The sequence below is a fragment of the Anopheles merus genome, chromosome 2R (genome assembly GCF_017562075.2).
Source record: "Anopheles merus strain MAF chromosome 2R, AmerM5.1, whole genome shotgun sequence".
Lineage (NCBI taxonomy): Eukaryota > Metazoa > Arthropoda > Insecta > Diptera > Culicidae > Anopheles > Anopheles merus.
In genome coordinates, this window is record NC_054082.1 from 28,942,212 (window position 1) to 28,957,501 (window position 15,290).

Below are 15,290 nucleotides of genomic sequence, written 5' to 3' on the forward strand. Positions count from 1 at the left end.
AGTTATCACGTTGCTCGGACGTAAGATTGAAGTGAAAGAACGCGGTTCCGTGTTCCATTCCCGAGAATGCCAGGACCTTATCGACCGTATCGATGGGTGTGTTTGGAAATAGCTCATATACCAGACAAGAGTGTTGGCCCAATCAAATGCTGATCGGATACAACGCATCCGCGGGTAACAGGCTCGCTAGCAATGCTGGCGAGAGATAGAGAGCAGGTGGAAAGCAAAAGACACGCTAGAACACGTTTTGGGACGAGGTTTCTATTTCAGGTTCGCTGGTGGAATGGGCCCTGCCGCTCGAAGACCGCCACGACTGCGTGTGTGTGTGTGTGTGTGTGTGTGTGTGTGTGTGTGTGTGTGTGTGTGTGTGTGTTGGTGTGTTTCGAGAGTGTTTACATTTGTTCCAGTTAATATCGGAGCGAAAGATCATTCACTCCGCCGTGTCCCTGCCTTAACAAGGTGCTGCAGCAGGCCGGACCCGATATGTCGCCGCAGTTGTCGTCTTTGTTGCAAGGGCTATCTCCGGGCATCAACTTTTACCGTTTGTTGCGGTGCGTTACCGCTCGAACGAAATGCTCTGAACCATTTTGCTTGGCATTGGATCCGGCGGAGGGGTATATATGTCCACCCCGTTCGTTCGTTCGTTGTTTTATATTCTAGCCCCGATGTTGGACAAATTGGTCGGTATCGTGTCGCAGCAAAGCGGGTAGGGAAGAAAAGGCGGGGTTGACACGAAAAATGGGTGAACTATCGTTGCCGTTTGTTAGGCGGGCGAGCATCTTCCGTGTGCTGTCGGTATCCAGCGTGATCCAGTGCCTTCGCTTGACCCTGTTGTGTAAAGGCACCGCTGCCCTGACCGGGACGGGATGAAAAATAGCGCCTGTGTTTGGAAATGCGTTATGATTTATGCTTTTGTTTCGGGGGTGCGTTTGGGTTGTTCGGAAAGTTCAGATTCTAATGCGTTATTTGCTTTGTTTTCTTCTTCTTCTTCTTCCTCTGTTTCCCTCACTCTATAGTTCCAGGTACGCGCGACAACTACGTCAGCTGCTGCGCATCAATAACGAGTGGCTTCCTCCCCGTTGCGATGTAGTCATCTCTTTGGGAGTTTTCGGGTGCAACGGTTCAACCAGTGTCTCTTTCCGGCTGTGGTCTTCTTCTGCTTTCTGTGTGTGGTAAGATTTCAACTTCCATCCAGTGGCTGTGAGATGAAAAAGCTGTGTGTTTGTCAATTTATGGAGTCGCCTTTAAGGCAAAAACCACGACAGAAAGGTGATTTAGTGGGTAACCTCGGTCGGAAACCGTTTGATTGTGTAAACATGTCTCGGCGTGAAATGTGGATTATTTAAAATTCATCTGAACGATGCGTCTCACTTTTTCGCCCCCAGCGAGTAGCGTTTTGATTATTTTAAAGCATTCGATTTTGGGCTAGCTCCGATGGTTTAGATATCAGCAACAGAAAATGCTTAAACAGCTTACCTGTCGTGTGTTACAATCTCAATTCTGTCAAGTAGTAAAAAAAGTTGAACTAACGGAAAACCCAGACATAATTATGATTGGATTTGGATTGTAGGAGAACTTGTAGCCTAGACTTATTTATTGATTTTACGATAAACTGAATCCAAGGTATGTTTTAATGATGAATTCGATCGACGATTTTATTCATCAAGAATTCATTCAAGAAACAAAAGTAATGAATAATCAAATGCTTGAAATGTTTGTTATATACTTTATAACATAGTATAGTATGTTATATATACTTTCAAAAAAGATTATATTATCCTTGAACTTTTTTTTTTCCAAATTGAGATTGTTCACAAAATATTTCGCACCAGACTATGGGTAGAGTGTAAGACTTTTGACAGAGTATTATTGCTACAAAACTAAACTATAACCCCAAATGTAATACATTAATCTATGTAAATATAGAAGTTCCAACAATTGTTTGACTTAAAATCTTATTTTTTGCGTTTTTTGCCAAATAAGACAGGCAAACTAGCCAATACATTTAAAAAACACTATGAAAAATAGAATTGGCCATCAATTTAATAAGACTCATCAAGCGTGTATTGGAGATAGTTTTCAGGAATCAATTCTAGCTTTGCATTTTAAAGAAATAGTAAACCTTTGATACAAAACAAACGTCAAATATTAGCATTTGTTCTTGATAGGAAAAATTAGTGTAGCACTCACGACCTATCTAACCTATACAATAAAAAAAATACATCGATTCGGCGGTGTATTGCTGCCTGTAAAAGGGAATGTTTTCTTTATTGAAGAGCGTTTATATCTCCCCTTCGCTACGTTTACCTTTCAAGCGTTCCTCTGCCACCTAAAGCGGTATGATTAACGCTTTAACCGATTGAAACGCACTATTAAGCCAACGAACGTTTGTCGAGCCTTTCTCCCAGCGATCGCGAGCGAGCCGAACACAACGCCCGCTCATAAATTGCGTCCAAAGTGGAGTGTCAATCAGTCGAGCGAAAAACTAACAAATTTAATGGATAATTATTCTCTTGACGTGCGACAATCCAGCCATCCCGGTGGAACGTAACACTGTCCGAGTCCATGAGCATGATTGACACGCACACGTTGCCGCATGACTGCCTGCCCCTTCCGACCGCCAATTGCCGTCGGGTCCGGCTCAACGGGTTGTCAGTTGCGAGCAAACGAGGAAACGAAGGATAAAGATATGGAGTGGGGAAGAACCCCTGCTACAGTGGGCAGCAGGAAAAACGACATAACTTCACACGTTTGGATCATTCACAACATATTTGTGGTTCGCCCGTGCCTAACTTTCTTCCCTCCCTCTGTGGACACTTTCGTTTTGAAATCAGTTAGCGAGGCGTCTGGTGCGCTGCTACTGCTGCTGTGCTCCCTCATTCGGTTCGCTCAGTCCATTCCCGATTTGACATTTATTGTTGTTTTTATTATTTCACGACCCGTGCGCACCGATTGCCAACCTCTGCGTTCCTCCGACATGTTAGTTGGAATGACCATTTGGAAGAAGTTGGATGGACGAGGGCAGTGCTGAACCGGGAAGTTGTGTCTCGCCCATTCTGTCTGTTGTATGTAGGAGTTAGTATGAGTATCACCCGGTTTGTGGTACAATGTGTGATATATTCGTTGTTCGTTCATGTTCATATCGTTTCATTTTTTTGCAAACTTTGGAATTGCGTTACTCTTCAAGATACTGATTTTTTTTTTCTTTGGCTCAACAACCGATGCCGGTCAAGGCCTGCCAACCCACTTTGTTGGGTTGGCTTTCAGTGACTTATTGATTTCCTCCCATAGCAGGATAGTCAGTCCTACGTATGGCGGCACGGTCTATTTGGGGCTTGAACCCATGACGGGCATGTTGTTAAGTCGTAAGAGTTGACGACTGTACCATGAGACCGGCAAAGATCAAGATACTGATGCTGGAGTAAAAAAAAATCACAACTAAACCGCATCTTACACGATTGTGCTGTAGTTAGCGGAAAGTAGTGTCGGATGCGAAACGATTCGATGTGAACCACCGAGTACACGCCTCTGGCTGATTGGAATGTCGGGCGTAGTTCCCTGGACTGCAGGCAAACGCAAGGGACGCCGCAATGATACGCCAAAGCCAAGGTTGGGCTAAATGTGGAACATGGCACTGGTGAAATGAAAACCGGGAATCAGATCCGACAGCGGTCTCCCCCATCTTCCCATTCACAATCATGTAATGGAAACCGGTTCCGGGCGGGTTCCCGGTGTGGCAGCAGCAGCGTCCCACTTCCTGTGACGAGTGTGCCACCGATCGAGTGTGTTACATAAATGGCCACTTCAGGCCAACCAGTCGGAGAAGGAAACGACGACAGCATCTCGGATGTCGCCCCCCCGAACGCTGTGTTTGACACACTTTTCACACACTCTGCTCCGCGCACCGTTCTGTGGTGATGTTCTGTGGCCCGCTTACATCAAGAACGTGCGTTAGCTCCGTTGCTTGGTTGGCAAGAGCAGGCGCAACTACACGGGCATAGCCAGTTGTGTGCCCAGTGGGGACCAGTTTCGGAGAGTACTTTTTTGTATGGTTTGAGAGAAGAGTGGATGTGGATGATATCGATAAAGCGGGGAAAACTGAGGAGGAGAGAGTGAGAAAAAAAATTACACACCAGAAGAAGCGGCAGCACTTGATTGGTGTGGTTTGCCCGATGCTTAAACCACCCTAACGCATGCAGCAGGGACGTGACGGCATCGGTTATTGGCAGTGTTAGACGTATCGTGTGAGGTACTTAAATATCGTTATGACACTCAGATCGATATATATATATTTTTTTTATTGCTGGTCTGATTTGCCGAGCTGATGCTCAGACAGTGGCGAGATGGTGTGAGAGCGCTCGAGTGCACCACATTAGACACTTCTTATCGGTCTTGTTTTCTCTTCGCTGTTCCATAATGCACGAGCGGTTTAAATCGTCCCTCCGGGGTTGTTGGTGGGTTGGTGCATCGAGACACTCTCAAGAGGGTGATACAATTAGGAGCAAATCAAGCATCTTTCCAGCTTGTCTGTTGGAGAGGCTGCTTGGTTGATGGTAAGAATTTTGCAAATTCAATGGCTCGCTAGTGCGAGTGAAGCATAATTGGCAATTAATATGCATCGTTTAGCAGCAATTAGTTCGTTTGGATTATCGGTTTATCAGTGTAGGCTATTGATCAATGGGGTTTGGCTTTTATTTGATTATTTTAGAGTCTTTATTGCCTTTTCAATACCGTTTAGAGAACGTTGAACTTATAAAAATGCAAGCGAAAAGTGCATGAACGCAAACTGAAGCAATGATTGGGCTTGTTTTGTCTTTCGTTGGTCAATGTTTCAACAAGGAAAAAATATAAAATTTGTGGGAAAAAATCAAAACGTCATTCATTATATAGACCCCATAAGCACACCGTGACAGAGACAGATTCCGGAACCGTACTCTCCCGTGTTCCGGCTACATCCTGTGTGAGTGGTGGATAAATTAGAGCAGATATGGCTCGCAGCGAGATGATGGGACGGGTACGGTGGTGACCCTTTGCGGACGCATGCCAGTGTGGTAAGGAGAGAAGTGGTTTCGGGGCTTTCTCACTCGTCATGAAGTTTGCTGCTAAATATAGCCCCTTCGGGGAGGGGGAGGCAGTGAGTGCGACGTGTCCCACTTGACGACAGATGCGAAGGAAATACCGGGCTAGAGCAGAGTTTCCCTAACGGGGAAACCCTCTGATGGATCAGACAGCCGGTGGGGGGATGTCGTTTTCCACAGAATTGGAAACTGGGAAAACGTTGGTTTTCCCTTTTCAAGCAACCCATGGCATAGTTTTCATTTGGTTCGAATAATGTGCGTGTGTGTGTGTGTGTTTGTGTGTATACACCTATGGCTAGAGGCAATCGTTACATTTTGTTGCATAACGGCAATCTTTTTAAACGCAATAATAGGTCAGCATGGTTAGAGTGGGATGCAGGGAGTTTGATATCATAGAAAAACTAGCACACACACAATCTTGGCCGGGTGACACAGTGTAGAAAATGGAACAGTATCTGCTAAAATACATGTGTATTTCAACTTTGTTTTTAGTTGTGTCTACTTTTTTACTGTTTTCAATGGGTTGCTTTTTTAATGAAAGACAGACGAGCATGCGACATTTTTGCGAAAATAATTTTATTTCTAGACGTGTAAATCGTTCTAGTTGGCACATTCTTATTAGTTTTTTCTTCTCATATTTACTCAAACTTTTAGTATGTTAAAACAATACTTGTCCCGCAAATTGAATGGAAGAACTATTTAAATGTAAATGAATGAGAAATAGCAAACATATTGCACTGCTCTTTGTTTTGTTGCTTTTAAATAATTCTATTTTCTATAAAACCCGTTTACTTCACCATTTTTGTACGGTGTTCCTCCACTACGGGACAGGGCTGGTTCATTACCGGCAATGGTGTGACTACTCGTCGCAATTTCATTGAAATCATATGGAGATACTAATGAGCAAGATGAAAGCTCCGTCCCGACTGTCGTTGCATCTTCGCACGATTTGCTTTGATGCTGTAACTTTGTTCGTTACAGCACATAAGCACTGCTAGCTTTTGCCATGTAGTCGTCCGGTGTGTGTTGTTGTTGATCGTTTCGTTCTGTCATTTTCATTTTGACGAAACTTTTAAGTGGGACGTACAACTCCTATTAAGTCTGGTTATAGCATGTTCCTGAGAAGTAGATTATCCGTTGACATTTCGGTTGGTGAAGCTTCTAGTTACTTAGAAAAAATAAATCAGATCTCTCCGATTGCTAATGATTTCCTTATACCTTATACCTTTTTGACTCGTAACAATTTGTTAAGACTTTTTTTTACGCCGCTTGAACATTGTGAAGTACTTTTCTTGGTTGGTAATAAGAAAATATAGCTATATGAACATATATAGTCTATAAATTCAAATTGGACAACTAATCGAGCCACAATACACTAGTCCCTACTTTGGTTGTAATCTTGCTGCCTCGAATCTGTTGAGATTGTCCAAATACCGCTTTCGATCGCTTTATCACTAAATAATTAATGTTTCGTTGTCATTCTGAAACGTCACAAGGACCTCTCAAGCTCGCTCAGGATGATAGCTAAGCGTAAGAAATGTGCCGGCTTCCAACACAACTTCGGTACAATTTGTACTAAGGGCCTGAAAACGAAGCGCCGGTGGAATGGTGGAATGTTGATGAAGTGAGAGGTGATTTTTCTCCTTTCGCATGGTTAGCTAAGCAATCGGATGCGGCGAATCTGGTGCGGCGATGTAAATCATTTCAGCGGAGAGCAAGAAGATTGTGTTAGATATTGGGAGGTGAAAAGCCGTAACGAAGTGGTTATTGTAAATTGCCGAAGGCAAACGACCAGCGGAGCGTGTCAGTGTCAAAGAGTTTTCAAAGAAGCAAACTTTCCTTTCGCTGCGCAACTGCGTGACGACCTGTAACGGAGTTCAAGTTTTGATTTAGTCGCAATTAGATGTTTAAAATTACTTTTGCGAATGTTTCGAAGTAAGGTAACTTTGCTGCTGCGCTACGGTGTACAGAACCTGCGTACTCAAATTTGACGTAACTTTGAAATTGAACGTGAATGGTGTTTTAGTATGTCTGATTTAGATTATATCAGATATTTCATGTAATATTTTATTTTTGGAATAAAATATCGTTTGAAGTATTTTGAACTTCATCCGAAACCGTAAAACCGAACAGTGCCAGAACATATTGTGCTTGCCTGGGGACACACACAAACCTTACGAAACGGCTTTACCACATTCATTTTTAAAAAATAAAAAATTCTTTTATGTGCTCAATCTCCTCCCGCCAAACCAGCGGCGCACGGCTCGATTACGGCCGTGTCAGCAGCAGCCGTCTGACATAAACAATCCCACGAAATACTGTTGTGGAAGAATCCGATTCGGTTCACATTCGATACTTCCGTACATCCGGAACCGGCGATGCGGGGGGGAAATGACGAAAGGTAACGAAAAGAAAAAAAAGGTTCACCCCAAATGACGCCTGCAGTGAACTATATTGCGCCGCAGCAGCAGCACCATCGTCTTGTTAGCGTGTATGCCTTCCACTGAATGGGGACGGAAGTATGCGCGATGCTCGATGGGAGAACTTTTTCCAACTCCCCCGCCATGCTCCAATCGGACAGGATTTGACATTTGCCATCCGGAAGAATGCTGGGCGGAATATGGCGAGCGGGATGGGAGAGAATTCAGAAGGCTCACCGTTCAAATGGCACGGCGATGGGATCAGAAGATTACGACGGTGGGATTAGCTGGCGTGTAGCGCACCGAAAATTCTGTCGGTATATCAGGTCGACTCTTTCGGCGGCTTAGCACCAGTTTTGTAAGCGTATGGTTGTTGACATTTGATCCGACAGGCAGTTTTGCTCCGGTCTTATTGTGCCCTCTGTCCTATGTGTATCTCACTTACTCTCTAATGCTGTGTGGAATTCTGAAACGCCAATCAGCCAATGGTTTGGTAAACTGGCTGTGGCCTTACTTAGGAATGTAGGCTCCATGGCCGATCGTTGGGAGGAAAATGTTTCGCTAAAGTGTTTGTTGGAAATTTAAAACGAAATTTATACTCGCATACGCATACGCGATACTAATGTAACATTCTTTGATTGTTACATTGCATCAAGTGCCGCATGGTTCAAGGAAAAACAAACGTACCTTGAGTCATACATGCTCAGCTTCATGGTGTCTTGTACTATTTCCGCCAAAATCATGCGTCTTCTTAGGACTACTGCGAAAGCCTTACAATACTTTACTTTTTATTTACTCCATGATAACATCCTGCCAATACATTAGCTTATATAAGCTCGTAGTGCTATTTTCTTTTGGCTGTTTCAAGTTACACGTGCAATCATAATTCATGTAAATGCTATAAATACCCGAAATGAAACAGCATCCACCACAACCACCACAAAACATGCTTGTCATGAATCTTCGCTTTTATGCTATAGATCTTCATTCTACTGTAGCGTACTATTGGGGAACATATTTCTCGACCAATTATTGAGATCTAAATGCCAAACATTGCGAAATCGCGAAAGAGCATATAAATTCCTATTCAGCGAACTTTGCACTTATATTCAACAAATACGGTCCTACACTCTGCGGTCCCTCTGTCTGCTTTGTCCTTCTCTTTCTGACTCTCTCTTTCCCTCTCACGTTCTCCCTCCCATTCTCTCTTTCTCTCTCAGTGTCTCTTACACACACACACACCCACATATGCACCACCCACGGAAAGCGAATGTTTTCGACAGGGAAAATGTAGAATGTTCGCTGTTTCGTGATAGAGTTGTCTGCGAAGGCGCGGGCCTAGAAAGGACTTTCAACGACTTTCGCTCGTGCTGCCGGACACGTACGTCTTCCACCGCACATCTGCGCGTCACGGCCTCGTCACATATATGCGAACTTTAAATTCTTAGCTAAACGAACGAAACTTTGTACATTCCTCGTTCGTCGTGCTGGTGGTTTGTTCGCGACGGTGAATTAATATCCTTACGCAAAGTTTTCGTTTAGCTCCGTTTTGCGACAGCACGCGGCGGTGGTTGGTTGGTAAACCTCCCACCCCCCCCCCCCCCCTTTTTCCTGCTTCTCCACGGTGCTGGAGCCCCTTTTGATGGATCGGAAAATTCGAACATGACACGTTTGAATGTGCCACCCTGCGGGAAAGACAGGACTTTGCAGCGCGTCACGAAGATGATGTGCGGCTTTGGAGGCATCTTCATCGGAGTCGAGCGCAGCTAAAGCTCACTGTCGAATTCATCCTCATGGTCGCCGTCGTCTTTAGGCTGCCGTGTGGAATTTCTGTAAAAGTTTTCGGCATGGCACCTACGGCAGCTTCGTGCGTATCTCCATCGCCACCGACGGGCGGAAGTTCGGCCGAACAATGTCATGTCGGGAGGAAAAGCTTTTCCCACTGTTGGAGCGCCGGTGGCACCACATTACCCATAGCCGGGAAGCGTTTATTAATAGGATCGCACATCCAGCATGACTTATATCTGCCAGGCGGGCTGGAAAAGTTTTTGGAGCTATAACAAAGTACCCAACAAAAAAAACAACAACGACAACCAACTACAAGAAACTCCGTAAAACACCTGGCCTGCCTTGCCCCCTGGGGGGCTAGGAGATGCTTTAATTGAATGTCATCGCGTCGTCGCGATGGGAGCTTTTTGTTGGACAAAATGTTAAGTGATACAGGTTGTTAGGAGGGAAACTTTAGCAGCTCCTTGGTGAGCAATATTTAGCCCCTAGATAGGCAATCTTTTCTTGTACTTTTTCGTCTAGAAAACACTCGATGCTGTCAATTTTGGCTAAGATCAATGGACGAGGGGCACAATTTATGTATTTGAAAAATTTTGACTACTTGTTTTCAAACTTTGGTGTCGGTTCTTGTTGTATACATGTTATTCAGTCAATACGTCCTAAATTTAACATTGTGTAGCTATCGGGTTAAGGATTGATCAATTTTTACAGAATTTATATGACCAATTTAGCTTCCAAAAATACAAGATCTCAACATCAACATATTGGAATCCTTAAAATCTTTTAATCCTTCTGTTGGCACCACTGCCATCGTGCCAAAAATGTTTGACGGGCTCGGGAGTGATGGCACCACTGCTCTCATATAGGATGGCAGGGACCGGGGCATGATGGCATCACTGCCGAGGCATTGAGAAGAAGAAACGTGCGCGGCGGCTGAAAGCGATGATTACCATCAGGTAACCCGAAAGAAGAGGGGAAAGTGCCAAAAAACTAACGCGTCATCGGGGAGTTGAATCAAAAAAGGGGGATAGGAAGCACGCCTTTTTTGAGCGCTTTGTTTTGGTGCGATATACTTGATCTTGGACAATAAAATAAGTGAATTACCAATAAAGCAGCTGCAAAAACGTGCTTGTGTGAAAACCTTTTTTTTCGTGATTCTACTCGAACACCTTCTAAAAACTCGTATCAATATTATGTTGGTAAGAATATTTAGAACACAAAAAAACATGTCATAATAGTACGAAGTATCATTCATTCATCGGAACTAATGAATGAAGTAATGAAAGAAATTCAATTAATTCCCCAAACGACGGTTCACACACCAAATTATGCCAGTAAAGTTGATAGCGGTTGATTGAATATTCATGTGTTAGGAGAAGCTTGCGATTGCTTATGCACATCACAATTATGAGATGGTAGCGAACGTCGTTACGAAAATAACTCGCCGGTGATGCTGAAACTTCTGCTCATTTCATGCGTTCAAAGAGAGCGCCTACTGTCGCACTGCTTCCCAAAATGTTCCGAAAATTTTTCTCTACGAGGAAAATTTAAGGAATAAATTTTCCCAATAGCTTAACGAGAAATGATGCGTGTAGCCATTAAATTTATATTTTCTACACGTTCCACAACACTGGTATCGTTAGCCAAGCATTGTTTTGATGAGTGCAATGCAGTTTTATTTTTTTAGATTGGCTATTGCCGGAAAAAATAATCAACGATAAATTTTTTTTTTCTTGTATTAAATAAGTTTACACTTTCGGTCTTTGTTAAGTTTGCGTTTGATTTGATTTTGTTTATTTGTTTTTTTTTTGTTCATGAGGAACGGTCCATAAAAGCCGTATTGCTATTTATTTGTTCTTAACATTGAATATTAAACTTAAAAAAGTCGAACAAAACAATGTATAATGCATGAGCATATTTTTCAGGATGAAATAAAGTAGCTCGAAATACTGATGCTAGTTTGACTTAGCTGCCCAGTGTCAAACTCCATACAACACGGGTGGCTAACATCATAAAAGCCTCCTAAAAATATTATTTTTAAATTATATATTCATAGTATCTAGATTTTAATTACCATACAATATTCAACTCGGTTTCAGAATGTTGTTCAAATATTTTGTATTTTTATATCGGCATCCCTTAGTCTTCTCGTGTACAAAATTGCATATCATGCTTTGCATATGCTTTTCATACTAAACATGTCCTCGTATTTGATGGCTGACCAATGGCAGGACCGGAAATTGCAATCCCATCGGTGCTGTACGGTGACTCTCTGTACACTAGAATTTGGTGGAATGTCGTAGGAAAATGTACTTGTCGAAACTCGATTTCGATTTAGAAACCACTTCTTCCAAGTCAAGCTGCAAGTAACCGCAGTTATTTGATGTCGTGCTTTCGGTCATTGATTTTATGATTTTAGACGTCAAGGTTGCATGCAAATTCAAAACCATCAATTTAAAAACCGCATTGCATCACAATTGCAACCAACAAAGCGATGTTTATTTTCATTTACAATGTGCTCTGTCATGAAGAAAATCAGGACTTTCACTCCGGCTGCTTGCTAACAAACATGTTGAAATTGTTGTTCACATTTCTAGCCACAGTAAAGAAACTGAGTAGTATCATCAACATCAGCGTCATTATCAGCGTAATCATCATCGCAATCATTTCGCTCGTTTGAATGGATAAACAAAAGCGTAATTGTTATAGTGGGATGTGGCAACCAGACGAAACCACAATCCATGGGAATGAAGGGTCAATCGAAGAAAGAAAAATATTCTTTCATTCTAAATAATCCCTTGCCGGATCTACGCGAATGCGACGCACCGGACGTGTAACGATCTTTATTTGGACCGGCTGCCGGTTACGCAGGGCCGACTATTACTGTCATACACCAAGTTAAACTGACTTGAAAACAAAGTACAGTAACCAATGTTCATTCTGTTGAAAACCCCCCGCATATTGGACAAATATTGTTTTCCATAAATGATGTTGCACACTTTTCGGTAGTAGTTTTTGTAGTAACATTTTCTTAACAATAGGTATTGATAAAAACAATTTCAACGTCTACCACACCATATTGCATAATAACCACTTGGCGTAATGAATAAAACCTCTGTGAAAACCCACGCAATTTCTACAACATGCATTTTCTCGTCTGACTGGTTTGCGGTTTGCCATGAAGAGGCCAACCCTTGTGCGAATGTGGATTGGGAAAGCAGCAATATGGGCAAGAAGCTCGCCAAATAGTCGGAAACAATCTCTCATCTTCGCAACACTCGAGCCTTTTTTTAAAAAGCATTAAACATGAAAGTGGCGCCCGGCAGGAGGTTGAAACTCATCCATCACCATCGCACGGACGAGAGCTGGTGCTGGTTGCGTTGCAGGGCGTGAGTGTGACTGACAGCGGCTGTGAAGCGCAGCTGTTGCACAAAACTCAATTGCTTCGCCCGTTTCGAAGCTAAAAGGCTTCAACTGTAGGGGGCTGTATCCTTTCACTCTTCTGCTCCCGATAACCCACACACACAGAGGCGTGGGAGAAAACAGTTTGTGCTATGTAGCCGAAGACACTGCCATTAAGGCAAGAAAAACTTCCTATGCGAGTGGATGGAAGATGCCGGAAAAGCGTTCGTTGTCCGGCTGGTATGCGCTAGAATTCAATTATGAAGACAGACATCCAGTAGATCCTGCTGGCAAGCACGCTCTGCTTCGTGTTAGTGTGTGTGTGTTTTTTTCTACAGTTTTCTGAAGACTCAACATTCCAGTATTTATGTCTTCGTCATCAACGCTCAACCATAATTTATTTGTGCACTGCACGTCGCTGGGTTTAACCCTGCTGCTGTGGGTTGCTGGAAATGTTGTTTAACACACTTGCAGCATTAGTTTTACACTATGTATTGTACGTGATAAATTTAGACTCTATAGAGTCATACTCAACTCAGAAGTTTCTGCTGAGAATCCTATGTTTTGTTACAAAAGAAAATAAATCTTATTCTAACCACTCATCACCGAAGGGTTAATGAAAAACGATATAGATAGTTGAAGTGTCCTTCTGCTTTAACACTGCACCCACCGCATGGTTTGCCATTATTTTCACCTTCTATGCGATGCTGCTGTCAAAGCGTTATAGTACACGAGAAGTAAAACCAAAAAAAAAACAATGGAATAATTCTCAAGCTCAAAGCTTTTCTTTGCTTTTGAAATAGCAGTTTCTGCCGCATTTGTTTTAGCAAAAGCAAAGACGGTCGAAGGTTTCATCAAGCGCGCGGCACTAAGGAAAGCACATTGCAATTATGATTGTCATAAACAGTTCTCTCACTTGGGCCGCTTGTGATGCGGCTGCATTCAATGCGCACGGTTCAATGGCACACACAAGACAGACAGTGAATGAGAAAGAGATCTACGTTTGAAGGGAAATGCCCACCCAAACGTCGGCCATGAATGCCACATACAATTTTCATACCAGGTCGTTGTCTGCTTAACGATTTGTGACAGGACGTGTGGCTGGCAACTGGGCTGATTGTGTTTGAAAGATTAGGTACAGCTCGGTTGTTATTCAGACTCTGGTGGTGAGTGGTGCGCTCACTAGTCTCGCATCGTTTGGCGAACCTTGCTTGTGACATGGTGTGTACCACGCGGTGAGCTGATAAGCGCTCGCTAGAACAATACACACGTACTTCGTATGACAGCATTATGCCACAGCTTGGAATGTGTTTAATGATACATATGTTTGTGATTTAATTTGATCGATTTTCTTCGACTCGTGTGGGAATTTGAGTGCAATCAAAAAACTGCAATGCAAAACCATCCAATAATCTGAACCAAAGTGAAGACTTTATGACACTGTCACTCCTGTGTGTAATTTGTCAGGAACTAGGCTTTATTTAACATGAGACAAACACTCTTCTGGATTAAATTAGCTAAATTTAGTTTTTACGGCTTTTCTCTTCTGAAATCTGTTTATTAGCCTTTAATTGGTCTGATCATTATCTATTAATTGTACCGCTCAGCCCATTTCACGATCTAACTTTCTTTTACGTTCTTGTCCCCCGTATCTCTTCCCCCTTTGCCTGCAACAACAGATAGTCCTTTGGTTTCTGCTTTCGCTCCGATAACGACGTCGAACGTCGTTGCCGGGACGTCGACCGCAGCAGAATGCTCCTGCAGCCCGGGCCAACGCTTAGCACCGAACATCAGCAGCAGTCGCAACAGCAGCACCAGCAGCCGCACCAATTTCAGCAACATGCACCGAACCTACTTTCGGCCCAGCAACCCTCGTCACTGACCTCCTCCTCCAGTGCCTCGTCGACGCCGCCGATCCAGGACGTGAGCCGCTATCTGGAGACGCTTCAGGAGCAGCTGAAGGAAGGCTGGACGGCCCACACGGCCAAGGATGGCCGTCTTTACTACTGCAAGTAAGTACTGGAGCGAAACAGAACGGCGAGATCTGGCCCCGGCGATAGTAGTGTCCCTTGGTTGGCTCGGGTGGGTCGGACTGCCGGACCCAATTTAATAGAGCTATCCATGTTTATCGGATACATTTGTCAGCCCGTTGGTGTCCCGTTCGAGGGTTATGTGAAAAGGGAACATTAATACTTATATCTAACGCACCAAATTGGACGGCAGTGGATCATATCGTAAATCTGCTCAGCTCTTTACCAGTCTCAATCGGTTGTATTTTTGTTGAAAAATAAATGTTTTATTTAATTAATTTTGTCAACCAGACAGTGCGTGTCTTTGGAAAAATATAGAAACCGTTTTTTGTTCATTACTCGTGCGAAGAAATGCTTTCCTGGAAGGAACGTTTTTAATGAAATGAAATGCAAAAATAAAGCGACAGTAAAAAAAGGTAACAAACGTTGATTGTCCCATCGAGCGGGCACGCTGTTACGTTCTTCATGCTTAAGCGCATTTCCTGCACAAATAGAAATTTCATTCCCATTCACTTCACCCAACCGTAAGAGCTTCAGTCATCTCTTTTGCGCAAGCACACCCTATCGTACCG

The 15,290-nt window shown here is 43.3% G+C and overlaps 1 protein-coding gene across 11 annotated transcripts in view; it reads left to right on the forward strand.

Annotated features, from left to right (window-relative positions):
- The window catches only part of LOC121601615, a 143,039-nt gene that overhangs the window by 59,754 nt on the left and 67,995 nt on the right, over positions 1–15,290 (forward strand). For 9 of the 11 annotated variants that reach the window (XM_041930482.1, XM_041930449.1, XM_041930470.1 and 6 more), the window contains 2 exons: positions 1,017–1,172; positions 14,368–14,700. In XM_041930482.1, coding sequence (XP_041786416.1) covers positions 14,441–14,700 — 260 coding nt within the window. In that variant the 5' untranslated portion in view covers positions 1,017–1,172; positions 14,368–14,440. The remainder of the gene's footprint in view (positions 1–1,016; positions 1,173–14,367; positions 14,701–15,290) is intronic. The other 2 variants (XM_041930497.1, XM_041930494.1) reach the window with 2 other exon arrangements.